The sequence below is a fragment of the Arvicanthis niloticus genome, chromosome 20 (assembly GCF_011762505.2).
Source record: "Arvicanthis niloticus isolate mArvNil1 chromosome 20, mArvNil1.pat.X, whole genome shotgun sequence".
In the NCBI taxonomy this organism is placed as follows: Eukaryota; Metazoa; Chordata; class Mammalia; order Rodentia; family Muridae; genus Arvicanthis; species Arvicanthis niloticus.
The window spans coordinates 46,110,063-46,124,489 of record NC_047677.1 but is presented as its reverse complement, the minus strand read 5'-3'; the positions used below and the strand labels follow the sequence as shown (position 1 = coordinate 46,124,489).

The following is a 14,427-nucleotide window of genomic DNA, read 5'->3' as shown; positions in this document are numbered from 1 at the left end:
TGATTATTATATCAACCTGACATTATTTAAAATATGGAATAGTAACCAAAACATTATTGCATATTCTCAAATTACACTCCTCCTTTCTTAAGTGTCACAAGATCCAAAGATGGAGTGAATCAAATCTAAGTTCATTAAGACTCAGTCCAAGCCTGCAATAAGTTCCAAAGTCAAAGACCTATGAGGCGTCATGAACGGGCACATCTGTGGTTCTCATACACAGCCTGCTCTGTTGGGATGTCTTCAAAAGGGCCACAGATATTCCATTCTTCACCTGGAGACACACATTACTGTCTCCTGACTTTATCTAACCTGCTTGTTCTCCCAAGCTCTGTGGGCCTTGAAGGTATCATCTGTTTGCATCTGAGTTTGGTGTCTCCATGCATATGGAACTCTCTGAAGCTTCGATGTGTGGAAGGGTTTGCTGAGCGCTATGGATGGCACATGCGCGCTAAGACCAGTGCTGTGAAACCACAAGGCTAGACAAACACCTGCCTGTACTTGCTCAACAGAAGAAAGGCTTGTGGAAATTCACTGCCTCCTGCTCATCTGTAGCTGGCTCACTGAGCTGGTCACTATGAGGCCAGAAGCCTGGGCTCTGCTCTCCTGGGGCCCTACCTACTGCAAGGATCCTAAGAAAAGAGAAGGCACCAGTGTTACCACTTGTCACTCAACCTGGAGGACACAATGGTGACTACCCCGTTTCCTGTTGATCAATTGTTAAGCTAATGGCTGTGAGTCTACCTCCCCTTCTCTCCTAAGGCTTGGTGGCAGCTCGAAGCCTTAAGGTATAGAAGTGGAGTCAGCCAAATACAGAGCCAGAGGTGTGGCTCAAAGCAGAAGGCTCTCGTCCCTATCTGGACATCTAAGGCACAGAGGATGCTGACACACAGTCAGTCCTGTCCCCCACAGCAGTGCAGCAGCACTGACCTCACCACAGACAATGTCTGCACTAGCTGATGCTCATGTCTTTGCTTTTCTTTCTTTCATTACTTTATTTACATCCCAAATGTTGCCTCCCTCCCAGTCCCCCTCTCCCCCTCCTAGTCCTCCTCCCCAGTGCTGGAACTAAAGGTGTATACTGGGGGCTGGAGAGATTCCCAGCAACCACATGGTGGCTCACAACCATCTGTAATGGGATCTGATGTCCTCTTCTGGTGTGTCTGAAGACAGTGACAGTGTACTCACATAAATACAGTAAATAAATCTTTTAAAAAACAATAATAGTAATAAGGTGTGCCACCACACTCGCTTTTCTAACTTGAAGTATTTTGTTTTCTGTACATGTGTGTACATGTGCCTGGGTGGAGGTCAGAGGACAGCTCCCAGAAGTATTTCTCTCCTACTCTGTGGGTCCTGCATGAGAGAACCTCGGGTCAAGCACCTTCACACTCTGAGCCCTCACCAGCCCCACTTCTTAACTCTCACGACGGCTTAACAAATTGACAGGAGTTGTGAGGGCTGGCTAAAATTATAGGAAGTGCATGCTGTAAAACTTACCCACACCCCACAAATATCCTAACTCAACAACACAGCCATTATTTTCCTCAATGAGATTAGCTGGTCCTCTCATCGGCACCTGAACATCTATCCGGCACACAGGCTGCCTTGCATAGGCAGGGCTTTCTTCTCTTTTCTGCGTCAGCTGCGTCAGCTACAATAATAGCTGAAGATTTGCTAATGACCTGCCTTCAACTGGAATTAAGAATCCAAGGCTTGGGCTGAAGAGGTGGCTCAGAGGTTGAGAGCACTGGCGGCTCTTCCAGAGATCCCACGTTTAATTTCCAGCAACCATGTGGTGGCTCACAACCATCTGTAATGAGATGTGGTGCCTTCTGGTGTGCAGGCATGCAGGCAGAACATTCCATACATAATAAATAAATAAACCTTTAAAAAAAAAATCTAAAGCATAGCCGGGCATGGTGGTGCATGCCTTTAATCCCAACACTCAGGAGACAGAGGCAGGTAATGTTTAAGTTCAAGGCCAGCCTGGTCTACAAAGTAAGTCCAGGACAGTCAGAGCTGGTTACACTGAGAAACTCAGTCTCAAAAAACAAAAACAAAACAAAAAAAACAAACAAACAAAAAAATCAAAATTAAAAAAGAAAAAAAACTAAAAAGAAAAAAAAAAAATAATTCAAAACTTCCCAGTAAAACATTAAAAAAAAAAAAAAAAAAAAAGAATTAATAATTGTTAAATTGACTGGTTGGTTTGCTTATATGTATAGTCTGAGACCACGTGCATGCACTGCCCAAAGAGGCCAGTAGAGGGTGTCACATTCCCTGGGGACTGGAATAATAGACCACTCTGAACCATCATCTGGGTGACAGGAATTCAGCTGAGATCCTCTAGAACAGCAGCCAGTTCTTTTAACCATCCAGCTGTCTCGCCAGCCTCAAAACCACAAAATTTTGAGCAGGCACTGGGCTGCAGACAGGAAAACTGCATGGCTCCAATCCTCAGGTGGCAGAGAACACTAAATGTGGGGACAGCCTCTATCTTCACTGCTCCAAATGAGTTCTGCCTGGCACAAGATCTCTGGCCTTATTCTGGAACCCTGCATTAGTGTCACCCATTGCTACCTCTTCTGGGGCAACCAGCTGAACTAAACCAGACCCACAGAAGGTCTGCACTCTTTAAAAAAAAAAAAAAAAAAAAAAAAGCTATCCTATGGAATCTGCACTAAGTTTGTCTGTCAGATGTAGTTTCACCGAGAGCTTCTTCCTTACGGGATAACATGGGCTGTTAAGCTGGTCTCCCCTGGACACCATCATTACAGAGGACCCATCTTCAGGTACAGAGTACAGTGTATTCAGACACACATCAGTTCTACCTCCATATCCACGGAGTACAAAAAACTCCCAGCATTCTGGGCATGACCTCTAAGGAGGTTCTCTTGCAAGTGTAGCTGTGGTTAGCTAGGAGACCCAAAGCTGCTTCCCTCACAGTCCAGACTGTAAAGCACTATGGTGCCTTCACAGGCCTTGTTTGCATTTTTAAACATGCAAGTGCATCTTTTGAGGAGGAAAACAGGGTCACAGTGCATTAGAGAACTAACTAGGGAAAACTGTAGTAAGATAAACACAACAACTAAGCCAACAGAGTAATTAGGTGACAAGCCCCCAAAGCTGACTGGTGGCCACTCCCGCTCAGTTACCTGCTCCTTCTCCAGCATGTCTGCTTTGCGCAGGATTTTCATTGCGTACACGTGCCCGGTGTCTTTCTTCTGAACAAGCCGTACCTGGAAGGTTACCAAAGACATGCTAAGTCAAGTTCGCACTGCCAAGCTAAGGATTTGTATTTCCAACATCAGGGATCATACCTGAGGCGTCACAAATAACTACTTACACTAGAAAAGCATTATAATTTTAATGTAAGCAATAACTAGCAAAAATACACTTTTAATGTTACAAACAAATCTACTGTACAGCTGTGACTACGATGAGAATCGACTATCTCCACATCTCAACAGCTTTGGCTCCAATTGAACACATGTAAAAGCCTTTAGTTCCAAATTTAAGGCCTAGTTAAAGCCATGACAAGTATCCGACAGTCAACTTAGAAAGCTTAAGTAATAATCACAACATTTAAAATGAAAATAATATATCAGATCCACTTGAAATCCTAGCACTCAAGGGGCTGAAGCAGAACTGTCAGCAGCTTGAAGCTAGCCTGGCTATGCTGAGACCAAACAAAACAAACCACAAAAATAAAACCCTATTCTTGGAGAAAATATATTAAAAATAGAAAAAAAAAAACAGCACTTTTAAATATTTTTAATTAATTTTTTACTTTAGTTAATTTTTATGTGTATGGGTGTTTTGCCTCCAAGTATGTCAGTGCACCCCATGTAAGCAATGTCTGAGGAAGCCAAGGGAGAGCAATGGATTCCCCTAAGACTGGATAAAGGCAGTTGCCGACCGCTAAGTGGATGCTGGGAATTGTGAAAGAGAAACAAGTGCTCTTAACTACTTAGGCAGAGGCTCACTCTACAGCCCTAGCTGGTTCCCACTTCAGAGATCCGCCTGCCTCTGCCTCGTTAGTGCTTGACTTAAAATTAAAAACCTGTGCCACAATCCCGACTGATCTGTTTGTTTTATGTGCATGTGTAATGTCTATGTGTAGGTGTGAGAATAAATTGTAAAAATGAAATTTTAGGTCTCAACATGAAAGTTTCTTAGGTTCAGAGTTTCAATTTACACTCAAGTGTTAGCTGCCCCTGGGGTGCATTCCAAGGGCTTGAATAAACATTTCAAAGGCACAAAAGACCCACAATAAACTGGAAGTCACTTGAAAGGAATTCTCCCAGGAGCAAGATACAGATGTAAATTAGGATAATTGGGATGGGGGCTAGATGGAAACCAGGCTTGGGAACGGATGTTTGAAATATCCAATCATATGTAACCGCTCCAAACTTTCCCGCTCTCCCCAACCTCTACCCATAAATATCCCAAGTTTCCTGGGCGGGGAGTCGGATCCTCTATCTCTTGATATGTTCTGGCCCGAGGGCCCTCACCATTAAACTACCTTTTGTTATTACATCAAGGCGGTCCTCGTGTGTCCTTGGGTGCGTACAGGTCGGGACTTGGGTGAGGGTCCCCTTTGGGGGGTCTTACATAGGTATGTGCATGCGTGAGTGCAGATATCCAAGGAGTCCAAATGAGGGTCTCAGACCCTGTGGAGCTAGAGTTACACGCAGTTGTGAGCCCCCGGGTGGGTGCTGGAAGCTGAACTCAATCAGGTCCTCTGTAAGAGCAATATGTGCTCTTAGCCACCGAACCAGGTCTCTGGCTGTTAAGGTTCTGTCTGAAATGCTATATTAGGAAAAAAAAGTTTTCTTTCGCTATATTTTTTTTATCATTTCTCTTATTTTTTTTTTTTTTTTGGAGACAGGGTCCCTCTATGTAGTTCTAAAACTTACTATGTAGACAAGGCCACAAACGCACAGAAATCCATCTGCCTCTGACTCCTAAGTGCTGGGATTAAAGACCTGTGGCACTATGCCCAGCTTATTTTCCAATTTTTTAAAAGAATTTAATCATTTTTAATTACGTGTAGGTGGTGTCTGTAAGTGGGCATGGGCTCAGAAATGCAGACGCCCAGGAGCTAGAGTTAGATAGTCAAGACTTAACCGACAGGGATGGAAACTGAAAATGCACTAGGGGCTTTTAACCAATAAGCCGTCTCTCTCTGCCCTATTTCCCAATGCTTTTAAAGAGAAAATAGTACAGTGAAAAGAAAACTAATGCTCTATTAACAAAAGAAAAACCTTCTGGCTAGTTCCTGAACATCTTCTTTCCCCCCAAGATACATTTGTGGGGGTTTTGTTTTGTTTTTGTTTGTTTGTTTGTTTCTTACTACAACACCAAGTCAAAGCATAGAGTAAATGGAGCAAGCTCCTATTCCATCTCCCAGGCCCAAAACTCCATTTGATTTACTGTCCTTAAATGGAGGACGTACTAAATAGTAAACTGATAAGAGCAAACACTACACTTGATCTCAGTCAAAAGACCGAGAAGTGGGTTTTTCACTATGTCTTTCTGAATTTTGTTTTTCTTATCAAGTACCATATCCATTTTTCTTGAACAGGGAATTTTTTTTTTTTTTGGGGGGGGGGGCTGGTTTTTCGAGACAGGGTTTCTCTGTGTAGCCCTGGCTGTCCTGGAACTCACTCTGTAGACCAGGCTGGCCTCGAACTCAGAAATCTGCCTGCCTCTGCCTCCCAAGTGCTGGGACTAAAGGCGTGTGCCACCTCTGCGTGGCCAAACAGGGAGCATTTGAAAAACACTTTATTTTCAAGGGCTAACTGGAATTCTCAACTGAAGGGTCAATTTTACCTTTCAGAGGTCTCTTTTCGATAACATGCAGTTCTCCCCTGAGTACTGCTGTTTATAGCATGCTTCCCCTTCTAGACGAAGACCCTGTAATTACTGCATCCGTCAGCTGTCTTTCTGCATGTTTTCCATCAATGAGAATGACCTTGCAGGAACTCATTCAGGTTTTTCCAGAGACTGCTCTTGTAGTGCAGCAGGATTCATTGATAAGAAGATCCGGGCTAAGGGCCTGGGACGCAGCAGAAGGGTGGAGCACCTGCCTACATTTGATCACAGTAACCATAGGCACAGACAGCAGCTGGGCCGAGCTATGATGCCTTTAGTGCTTTATACTAATTCAAAGTCCTTTTTTTTTTTTTTTTTTTAAGAAAAGACAGGATCTCGCAGTGGTGGCACACGCCTTTAATCCCAGCACTTGGGAGGCAGAGGCAGGCGGATTTTTGAGTTCTGGGCCAGCCTGGTCTACAGAGTGAGTTCCAGGACAGCCAGGACTACACAGAGAAACCCTGTCTTGAAAAAAAAACAAAACAAAACAAAAACAAAAGACAGGATCCTCTAGCTAACCTGGGCTGGCTTTGTACTTGTGGTCCTTCTGTCTCAACTTCTAGAGTGCTAACATTACATACATGCACACGCCTAACCAAGCTTAGGCCAATCTTTTTAGAGCTGTAAGCATCTGGTAGGGAATAAAGAGTGCAGACAAGATCAGTTTCCTCCCTGAGTCCTGTGGTACTGGGAAAGCAACAGCTTCACAGCAGAGGACTCCAGCCCAGCCTCTGTCTCTGTCTCTGTGCTCAACAGCTGTGTGACAGACAGTGTGCATCTTCAGTGTCTTAATGTCTCCATCTGTAGAATGGGTTACTATCATCTGTAGAATGGTAATCAGTGAGTAAATATACTGATCTCCTTCAGGGCATCCTAACAGTAGGATCTAAGCACAGTGGTACATGCCTGCAACCCCAACACTCTGAGTGTTAAGGACCATATAGTTGATGCTAACTTGGGCTACATAGTGTCTCTGTCAAAAAAAAAAAAAAACCAAAACAAAGTGTTAATGTCATCTCTGACAAGACAGAAGTGATCTGGGACAATGAATTGGGGAGAAAAGAAAGAAGTAAAGTGAACATGTCTATCCACTGAACCCCATATATTTCAAGACAAACTCTCCATACCTAACCTGGCATTACACACCATCAGGAACTCATGGTGTGTTAAAAGCTTTGATGTTCTGGGATTTTTTTTTTTTTTTTTACCTCACCAAATGCTCCTCGGCCTATGACTTTTAAAGACTCAAAATCTTCCAGTCCAAGCCTTGTTCTCTTTAACCGAAGAAACTCTGTTTCTTTCCGAGCATGTGCAGATCTTCTAAGTCGTTTCTAAAGTTTAAACAAAGAAAAGAAAGGAAAGCTGAAATTCTGAAACCAAGTTCTATCCACCTTATGCAGCTGGAAGCAGGCCACACGAGTCTATGCACAATCTTCTCCTGTGACAGTATCACACAAGCATCCTCTAGTGGCTCCTTCTCCCCCCCTGGGCTAGCAGATGTGACAAACAAGCCACACTGAAGGGGGTGTGGGGCTCCTGAGAACTCTGACTAAACTACTTTAACAATCCACTGGTCTAGCATTTCTAATGGTGAGAGACCAATCAACATTTTCCTTGAGCCCTTTCTTAGGTAATGGTGTTTTTCTAAATCCTCCATGACCAGTACATACTAGCTAGCATTCATTCATCATGCTGGGGACTTGCTATCACTGTCCTGGGCTGTGCCACACATTTCTGAAGGTGTTGCCAGAGCTGTTTGGTTACCTGCATCCTCCCTCACTGGCTGCATCTCTGCCTCACATCTGTAAGCACTGTTCTGACAGTGACTTCAGAAATGTACCTCACTCGTACATTTTAATTTAGTTTTGCTAATTTCAGCCTTTCTTTTCTTAGAATTCTAAAGCTAATTAATTACCATGACTGTGAGTAGAGAGAGCTCCCTCTCCTGAGTATTTAATTAATTTCTTCCTCTGGATGAGTAACTGAATCCAAAAGCATGCTAACACTCATACTCCTGTCACTGAGCCAAAGCTAACGTGATGAAGACAACATGACCTTCACACTGGGGCCCAGGGAGCGAGCCCACGGAAATCACCTCTTCATCTCTCAGGCCTTCCTCTTCCATCGCTCTTTCTAACTTCTTTTGTCTAAAAGAAACAACAACAAAGAGACAGATAAAATAGCATCTGTACTCTGACAAGCCTATATGAACAGAATTGTTAAGCACTTATAAGTATTCATTTAGATAAAAGGTCATGAAATACATTTTTATAATGTACTTAAGAAAAACCACATTAATAAACAAGAAATATAATGACTGATAACAGAATTTAGTGTTTATAAATGAAATAAGGGCAAGATGACTTTGGGTTAAGGTGCTTGCCACCAAGCCTGGTGACTTGAGTTTGATCCCAAGTACCAAGTAGATGGAGAGAGAACTGGTTCCTGAAAGCTGTCCTCTGATCTCCACTTGTGCCATGGCACACATACACACATGACGTGCACATGTGGTATACACACATGTGCACATAACACACACACACACACTAATCCTAACAAATGTAATTATTAAACTGTTTAAAAATCCTATTTCTAAAACAAGTAAAAATCTTCATTCTTTGCTAAGCCTACTTTTTTTTTCAAGGTCTATTTATTTATTTAATCTATGTGAGTCCACTGTTGCTGTCTTCAGACACAACAGAAAAGGACATTAGATTCCATTACAGATGGGTGTGAGCCACCATGTGGTTGCTGGGAACTGAACTCAGGACCTCTGGAGGAACAGTCAATACTCTTAACTCCTGAGCCATCTCTCCAGCCCAGGATTTTTTTTTTTTTAAAAAACCACAGCCTCATGATGACTTGATAAAACTAAATAACCGGGGCTGGAGAGATGGCTCAGCGGTTAAGAGCACTGACTGTTCTTCCAGAGGTCCTGAGTTCAATTCCCAGCAACTACATGGTGGCTCACAACCATCTGTTATGGGATATGATGCAGTCTTCTGGGTGCATCTGAAGACAGCGACAGTGTCTTCACATGCATGAAATAAATAAATCTTTAAAAAAAAAAAAAAAAAAAAAACCTAAATAACCAAGTAGAATCTCTGTTTATTCAGCAAGATAAAGGAAAGTACACACACTGGAATCCCTCCTCCACCATCCATCAGTAATCCAGACAAGCAGGTGACATGTGTAGAACAAAGAAGACTAAAAGCAGAGAGTGGTGCTAGAGCTGAGTGGAAGGCCAGGTTCGGTTCCCGGCACAACTGCAACTCCAGTACCATGGAATCTGATGCCCTCTTCTGGCTTCGCAGGCACCCACCAGTCAAGTGCTACAGACATATATGAATATAAAACATGCATATAAAAAAATCTAATATTTGCTGATGAGACAGATAAGAACAAGAAAAATAGTATAAAAAATAACTTGTAATTGTATCTCCATGACCAACAAACACTAAGAAATACCTTCAGCTCTGAACCTTAGCTTAGATAAAACTGACCCTGGACCACAGGTCACCAAAAACAGTCCACTGAGCTTCAGATCACACAAAACACTGAATCTATAAGAAAACCCGAGACAAGAATTGTTCTTCTCTCGGTTTTCCTCTTCCTCTTCCTCCTTCTCTACTTCTTTCTCTTCCTTTCCTTCTCTTTTCTCCCTTCCTCCTTTTTGTTCTTGTCTTTCAGTCCTGTTCTTTTTATTCTTGTCTTTCAGTCCTGAGAACTGAACTCCAGCCTGGCACACACACACACAGTGCTCCAGCACTGACCTACACTGCCAGCTCCTGGGTAAGAGTATCTGTTAGAAGCTGTGGGATGCTTGCACTGTTCATTCTTAGTAAACACATCCTCACTCCAGGGGAGGAGGACAACCATTATTATGTATTAAGTTAGATTTATGGCTTTAGTTAATCCACCACAACAATCTTCAGGAAGAAAAAAATAAACACAATATTTTGTCAGAGGAAATGTCTGTTTCCTTGGTTTTAATTACATGGCTATAAAATTATCCAAACTATTATTTTTCTTGACTAGGTAATTATCAGTACTTGCTGGGTACCTTAGCTGTATACCAGCAAGCATAAGAGGACAGTCACTGTCCTAGAGAAACCTAGAGGCTAATGAGCTAAAGAAGGCAAACAGGCAACAGAACTACAGAACTCGTGGTCCACAAGCCACCTCAGGGACCAGGAAGCTCACGTCACACGGTGTAACACCCTACACCTGAAGGGCCAGCTCTTTTGTTGGTATTTTAGACAGTGTTTCAGACAGTCAGACAGGCCTTAAACCCAGCATTTAGCTGAGGCTGCCCTTGATCTACTTACATTTGAGTGGCAGAAATCGGATGTTTAATTAAATTTTTGTACTAGATAAGGCACAAAGTATGAAAGTAAAATTGTATTAATTACTTTCAAAATTGACCAGCCCAAAACTTAGTATTTCAAACTATGTCATATATTAGACATATTCTCAAAGTACAGATGTTCCATTACCAACTGTTACTAAAACTATTACCAAGGTTATTTTCCTCTAATATCTAAAAGCTTAAAAATTCATTTCTAGGGACTGGAGCACTGACTGCTCTTCCAGAGGTCCTGAGTTCAATTCCCAGCAACACATGGTGGCTCACAACCATCTGTAATGGGATCCGATGGCCTCTTCTGGTGTGTCTGAAGACAGCTACAGTGTACTCCTATACATGAAATGAATAAATAAGCCATAAAAAAAAAATTTCATCTCCAAGAACATCACCTTGGTTACTCACTGAGGGAACCCTTGACAATCACTGCTGTTTCAAGCAAAAATAAAATGCACTAACCAAACTCACTGTTTGATCCAAAGGGGAAAAGACCATGTCAAGAGTCATAGGAGATAGTGATTTTGAAGGCACATTATCTATGCTGTTCCCAGAGACTTCCACAAATCTTGAGGGCTCTAACCTAATGAATGGTTTATTCCATTAGTGGAGTCAAAATCTGAGTAAATTCTTGGAAGACAGAGGAACTGTGGTAGGTTATGGGAACATGCTTCTGGGGCTGCATCTTGCCCAAACTGTTTCCATGAGAGCTGCTGACAAAAGGGGCTGAGGCTTCTGCCACTTCAAGCACATGAAGAAACCTTTACTTAGGATGTGCTGTTGGCTACCGACAGTAAAACAAAGAGCAGCAGCAAAGAACTGCACAAGATTGTAATTTGTTTAGTTTTGTTTGTTTGTTTGTTTGTTTGTTTGAGACAGGGTTTCTCTGTGTAGTCCTGGCTGTCCTAGAACTCACTCTGTAGACAAGGCTGGCCTCGAACTCAGAGATCTCCCTGCCTCTGCCCCCAAGTGCTGGGATTAACGGTCTGCACCACCACTGCCTGGCTAAGAGTCTAAATACTTATAAACTCATAAAATACTAGATGTAGAAGAGCAACCAATATGTGAGAACTACACAGTAAACACTGCTTAGAAAGTGTGTGGGGAGCACACTTTAAAATCTCTTTTTAGATTCATTTTTAGGCTGAGTGTGGTGGTACACATCTTTAATCCTAGCATTTGGGAGATGCAGGCCGAGACAGGAGGATCTCTGCTCATCTAAAGACATAGTGGGAAAGCTACACACTGGGAGAGAGTGTTCATAGGAACACAGGACAAAAGAACTGGTATCTGGGGTACATACAGAACTCCTGAAACTCAATAATAAAAAGTCAGTACAACAGCTGGGCATGGAGACATGCCCCTTTAATTCCAGCACTCAGGAGGCAGAGGTAGACAGATCTGAGTTTGAAAACAGCCTGGTTTACAGGCTGCATTTCAGGATAGCCAGGACTACATAGTAAGACCTAGCAGGCTTCGTTTTTAAAAACAAGACGGAGCAGTTATCACTGTTACCGTTGAGTAAGCCACTGAGTGGCAAGTACTCACATGTTATGGTTAACTCTCTAGCAATCCTTCAAGACAAACAGTACTATCCCCACTTCCTGGTGAGGGAGCTGACACACAGAAAAGTCCTTCAGGAACTAGCTGCAGCCTCACACAGCTGCTGCTCAGAAGGCAGGACTCAAACCGAGGAGCCACTCCATGAGATCACACTGCGTTAATTATGAACACCAGCAATAGAACCAAATCATTTCTTCTTATAACGCAATGAAGCTTTGGGTTGTGAACAGAAGATACAGCTTTAATAAGAAGGACTTGGAAATCTGCCACACTGTCATCCCATTGCAGATGCCAGGCTACAGCATGGCAGCTGCAACCCGGTCTCCATTATGTACTAGAGATGTGATGCTGCATGGAACCACAGCTAATGTTTCACTTTTGTTTGTTTTGGTTTTGGCCTTGTATATGACAGGCGCACACCTACTCTACCATATCCCCAGCCAGAATACAATGTTTCCAAACACAATTCTTTACCTCATTTCCCGTTCTTCATGTTGAGCGATAAGGTTGCTATAAAAATTCTCCAGTGTCACTTTGGTCATTGTCACCCTTTCCTTGGTGTGATTACTCATGGATGAGCAAGGTGTTGATCCTGTCATTGCCATGGCCGCTAGAAGGAAAGAGAGGCACTGCTATGCATCTTCCAGTTGGAATCCAATGATTAAGCACCCCCACCCCACCCCTCAGTAAAAATATAAACGGGTACCATTTTCATGGAAGACAAACACAACACAAAACAAGGGTCAGGCAAACAAGCCAGGTGTGCTGGTTAATCTTATTGGTCAACTTGACACAATATGGAGTCACCTGGAAAGGGACTCTCAACTAGAGACTGTCTAGTCAGGGTTGGCCTGTGAACACGTCTGTGGGGATTTTCTTGAGTGTGCCACTATGAGTGATACCAGACAGAGCTGGAGAGATGGCTCGGTCATTAAGGACCAGAGTCCAGTTCCCAGCATTCACTCATGTTAGACAACTCAAACCCACCTGAAGTCCGGCTCTAGGGACTCTGACGCCTCCTCAGAACTAACCCTGCTGCACATTCACTTTCTTTTCTCTTTTTAAAGGTTGAAAAGGGAAGGTGAGCACTAGCACACAGCCTTAGTTCACTGCTCTCTGGTCTTGACTGTGGGTATAATGTGAACAGCCTGCCTCAAATTCTTGCTTCCTTAACTTCCACAACCAGGGACTGTAACCTGGAACTGTGAGCCAAGGAAACCCTTTTTCCCTAGAGTTGTTTTTGTCAGGGTGTTTATCACAGCAACGGGAAACAAACCTAAGTCACCGGGTGTGGTGTCACATGCCTGTAATCCCAGTGCTCAGGAGACACTGGCACACGGCACCCTGTCTTAGTTTTCCACAGCTCTGATAAAGACCATGATCAAAAGCAAGTTGGAGAATAAAGGATTTATTTGGCCTAAATATTCCATATCACAGTGCACTGAAAGAAGACAAGATAACTCAAGGCAGGAACCTGGAAACAGGACTGAACCAGAAACCACGGAGGAGCGTTGCTTACACGGTCACTCTCTACGGCTTACTTAACTTGATTTCTTATACGCCAGGACCACTGTCCAGGGATGGCACTTGCCACAGTTAACAGGGTCTTTTCACATCAATCACCACTCAAGAATCTCCCCCTGGAGAGACGGCTCAGTGGTTCAGAGCACTGACTGCTCTTCCAGAGGTCCTGAGTTCAATTCCCAGCAACCACATGGTGGCTCACAGCCGTCTGTGACATGAGCTGATGATGCCCTCTTCTAGCATGCAGGTGTCATGCAGATAGAGCACTCCTACACACATACACACACACACAGAGTAAATAAATGTTAAAAAAAAAAAAAAAAAAGATGGGCAGTGGTGGCGCACGCCTTTAGTCCCAGCACTTGGGAGGCAGAGGCAGGCGGATTTCTGAGTTTGAGGCCAGCCTGGTCTACAGAGTGAATTCCAGGATACCCAGGGCTAAACAGGGAAACCCTGTCTTAAAAAAAAAACAAAAACAAAAAAAACAAAAACAAAAAAACAAACAAACAAAAATGTCCCACTGGCTTGTCCAGTAAGAGATCCCTTTCTCAACTCAAGTACCCCTTAGAGGGTTCTCTAGCTTGTATCAAGCTGACAAAACACACAGACCTAAGACATGCCCTATCTCAAAGCAAGCAAAAAATGTACACATACACAATGAAACATAACTGCATTTTTTGCCAACTAGGAAACTACCTTGACATATAGAATTTGGTTCAATCAAACTTTTTTTTTTTCCCTGAAACAGGGTTTCTCTGTGTAGCTCTGGCTGTCCTTGAACTTGGTTGAACTTGAACTATGAGATCTACCTGCCTCTGCCTCCCAATGCTGGTATCGAAATGTACCACCACCAGCCAGCTCAATGAAGCATTTTACTGAGGGAATATTAGAAATAGTATGAGTAAATATATAATAGAACTGACTGCAAGTATGAAAAATCTCAGCAAAATATATTCAATTATTTACAGTAAGATAAATCAGGTGTGCACAGGCCTGCCATCCTGAAAGGTAGGTATTGGAGGTTCAGGAGTTCAAGGTCATTCTCAGCTTACATAAAGACTTAGAGGGCAGCCTGGTGTATTGAAAAGGAAGAAAGAGTA

The 14,427-nt window shown here is 43.0% G+C and overlaps 1 protein-coding gene and 1 non-coding gene across 3 annotated transcripts in view; both read right to left on the bottom strand.

The window, feature by feature from the left end:
* Positions 1 to 14,427, bottom strand: part of Stk38 (serine/threonine kinase 38) — a 33,565-nt gene that overhangs the window by 14,130 nt on the left and 5,008 nt on the right. For both annotated transcript variants that reach the window (XM_034524242.2, XM_076917157.1), the window contains exons 2-5: positions 12,278 to 12,413; positions 7,976 to 8,027; positions 7,089 to 7,211; positions 3,159 to 3,242 (exon numbers count right to left, since the gene is read on the bottom strand). In XM_034524242.2, the coding sequence (XP_034380133.1) occupies positions 3,159 to 3,242; positions 7,089 to 7,211; positions 7,976 to 8,027; positions 12,278 to 12,413 (395 nt within the window). The remainder of the gene's footprint in view (positions 1 to 3,158; positions 3,243 to 7,088; positions 7,212 to 7,975; positions 8,028 to 12,277; positions 12,414 to 14,427) is intronic.
* On the bottom strand, positions 5,335 to 5,524 carry LOC117725022 (U2 spliceosomal RNA). Its single transcript, XR_004608889.1, has one exon. It is a non-coding gene; the product is annotated as a U2 spliceosomal RNA (small nuclear RNA).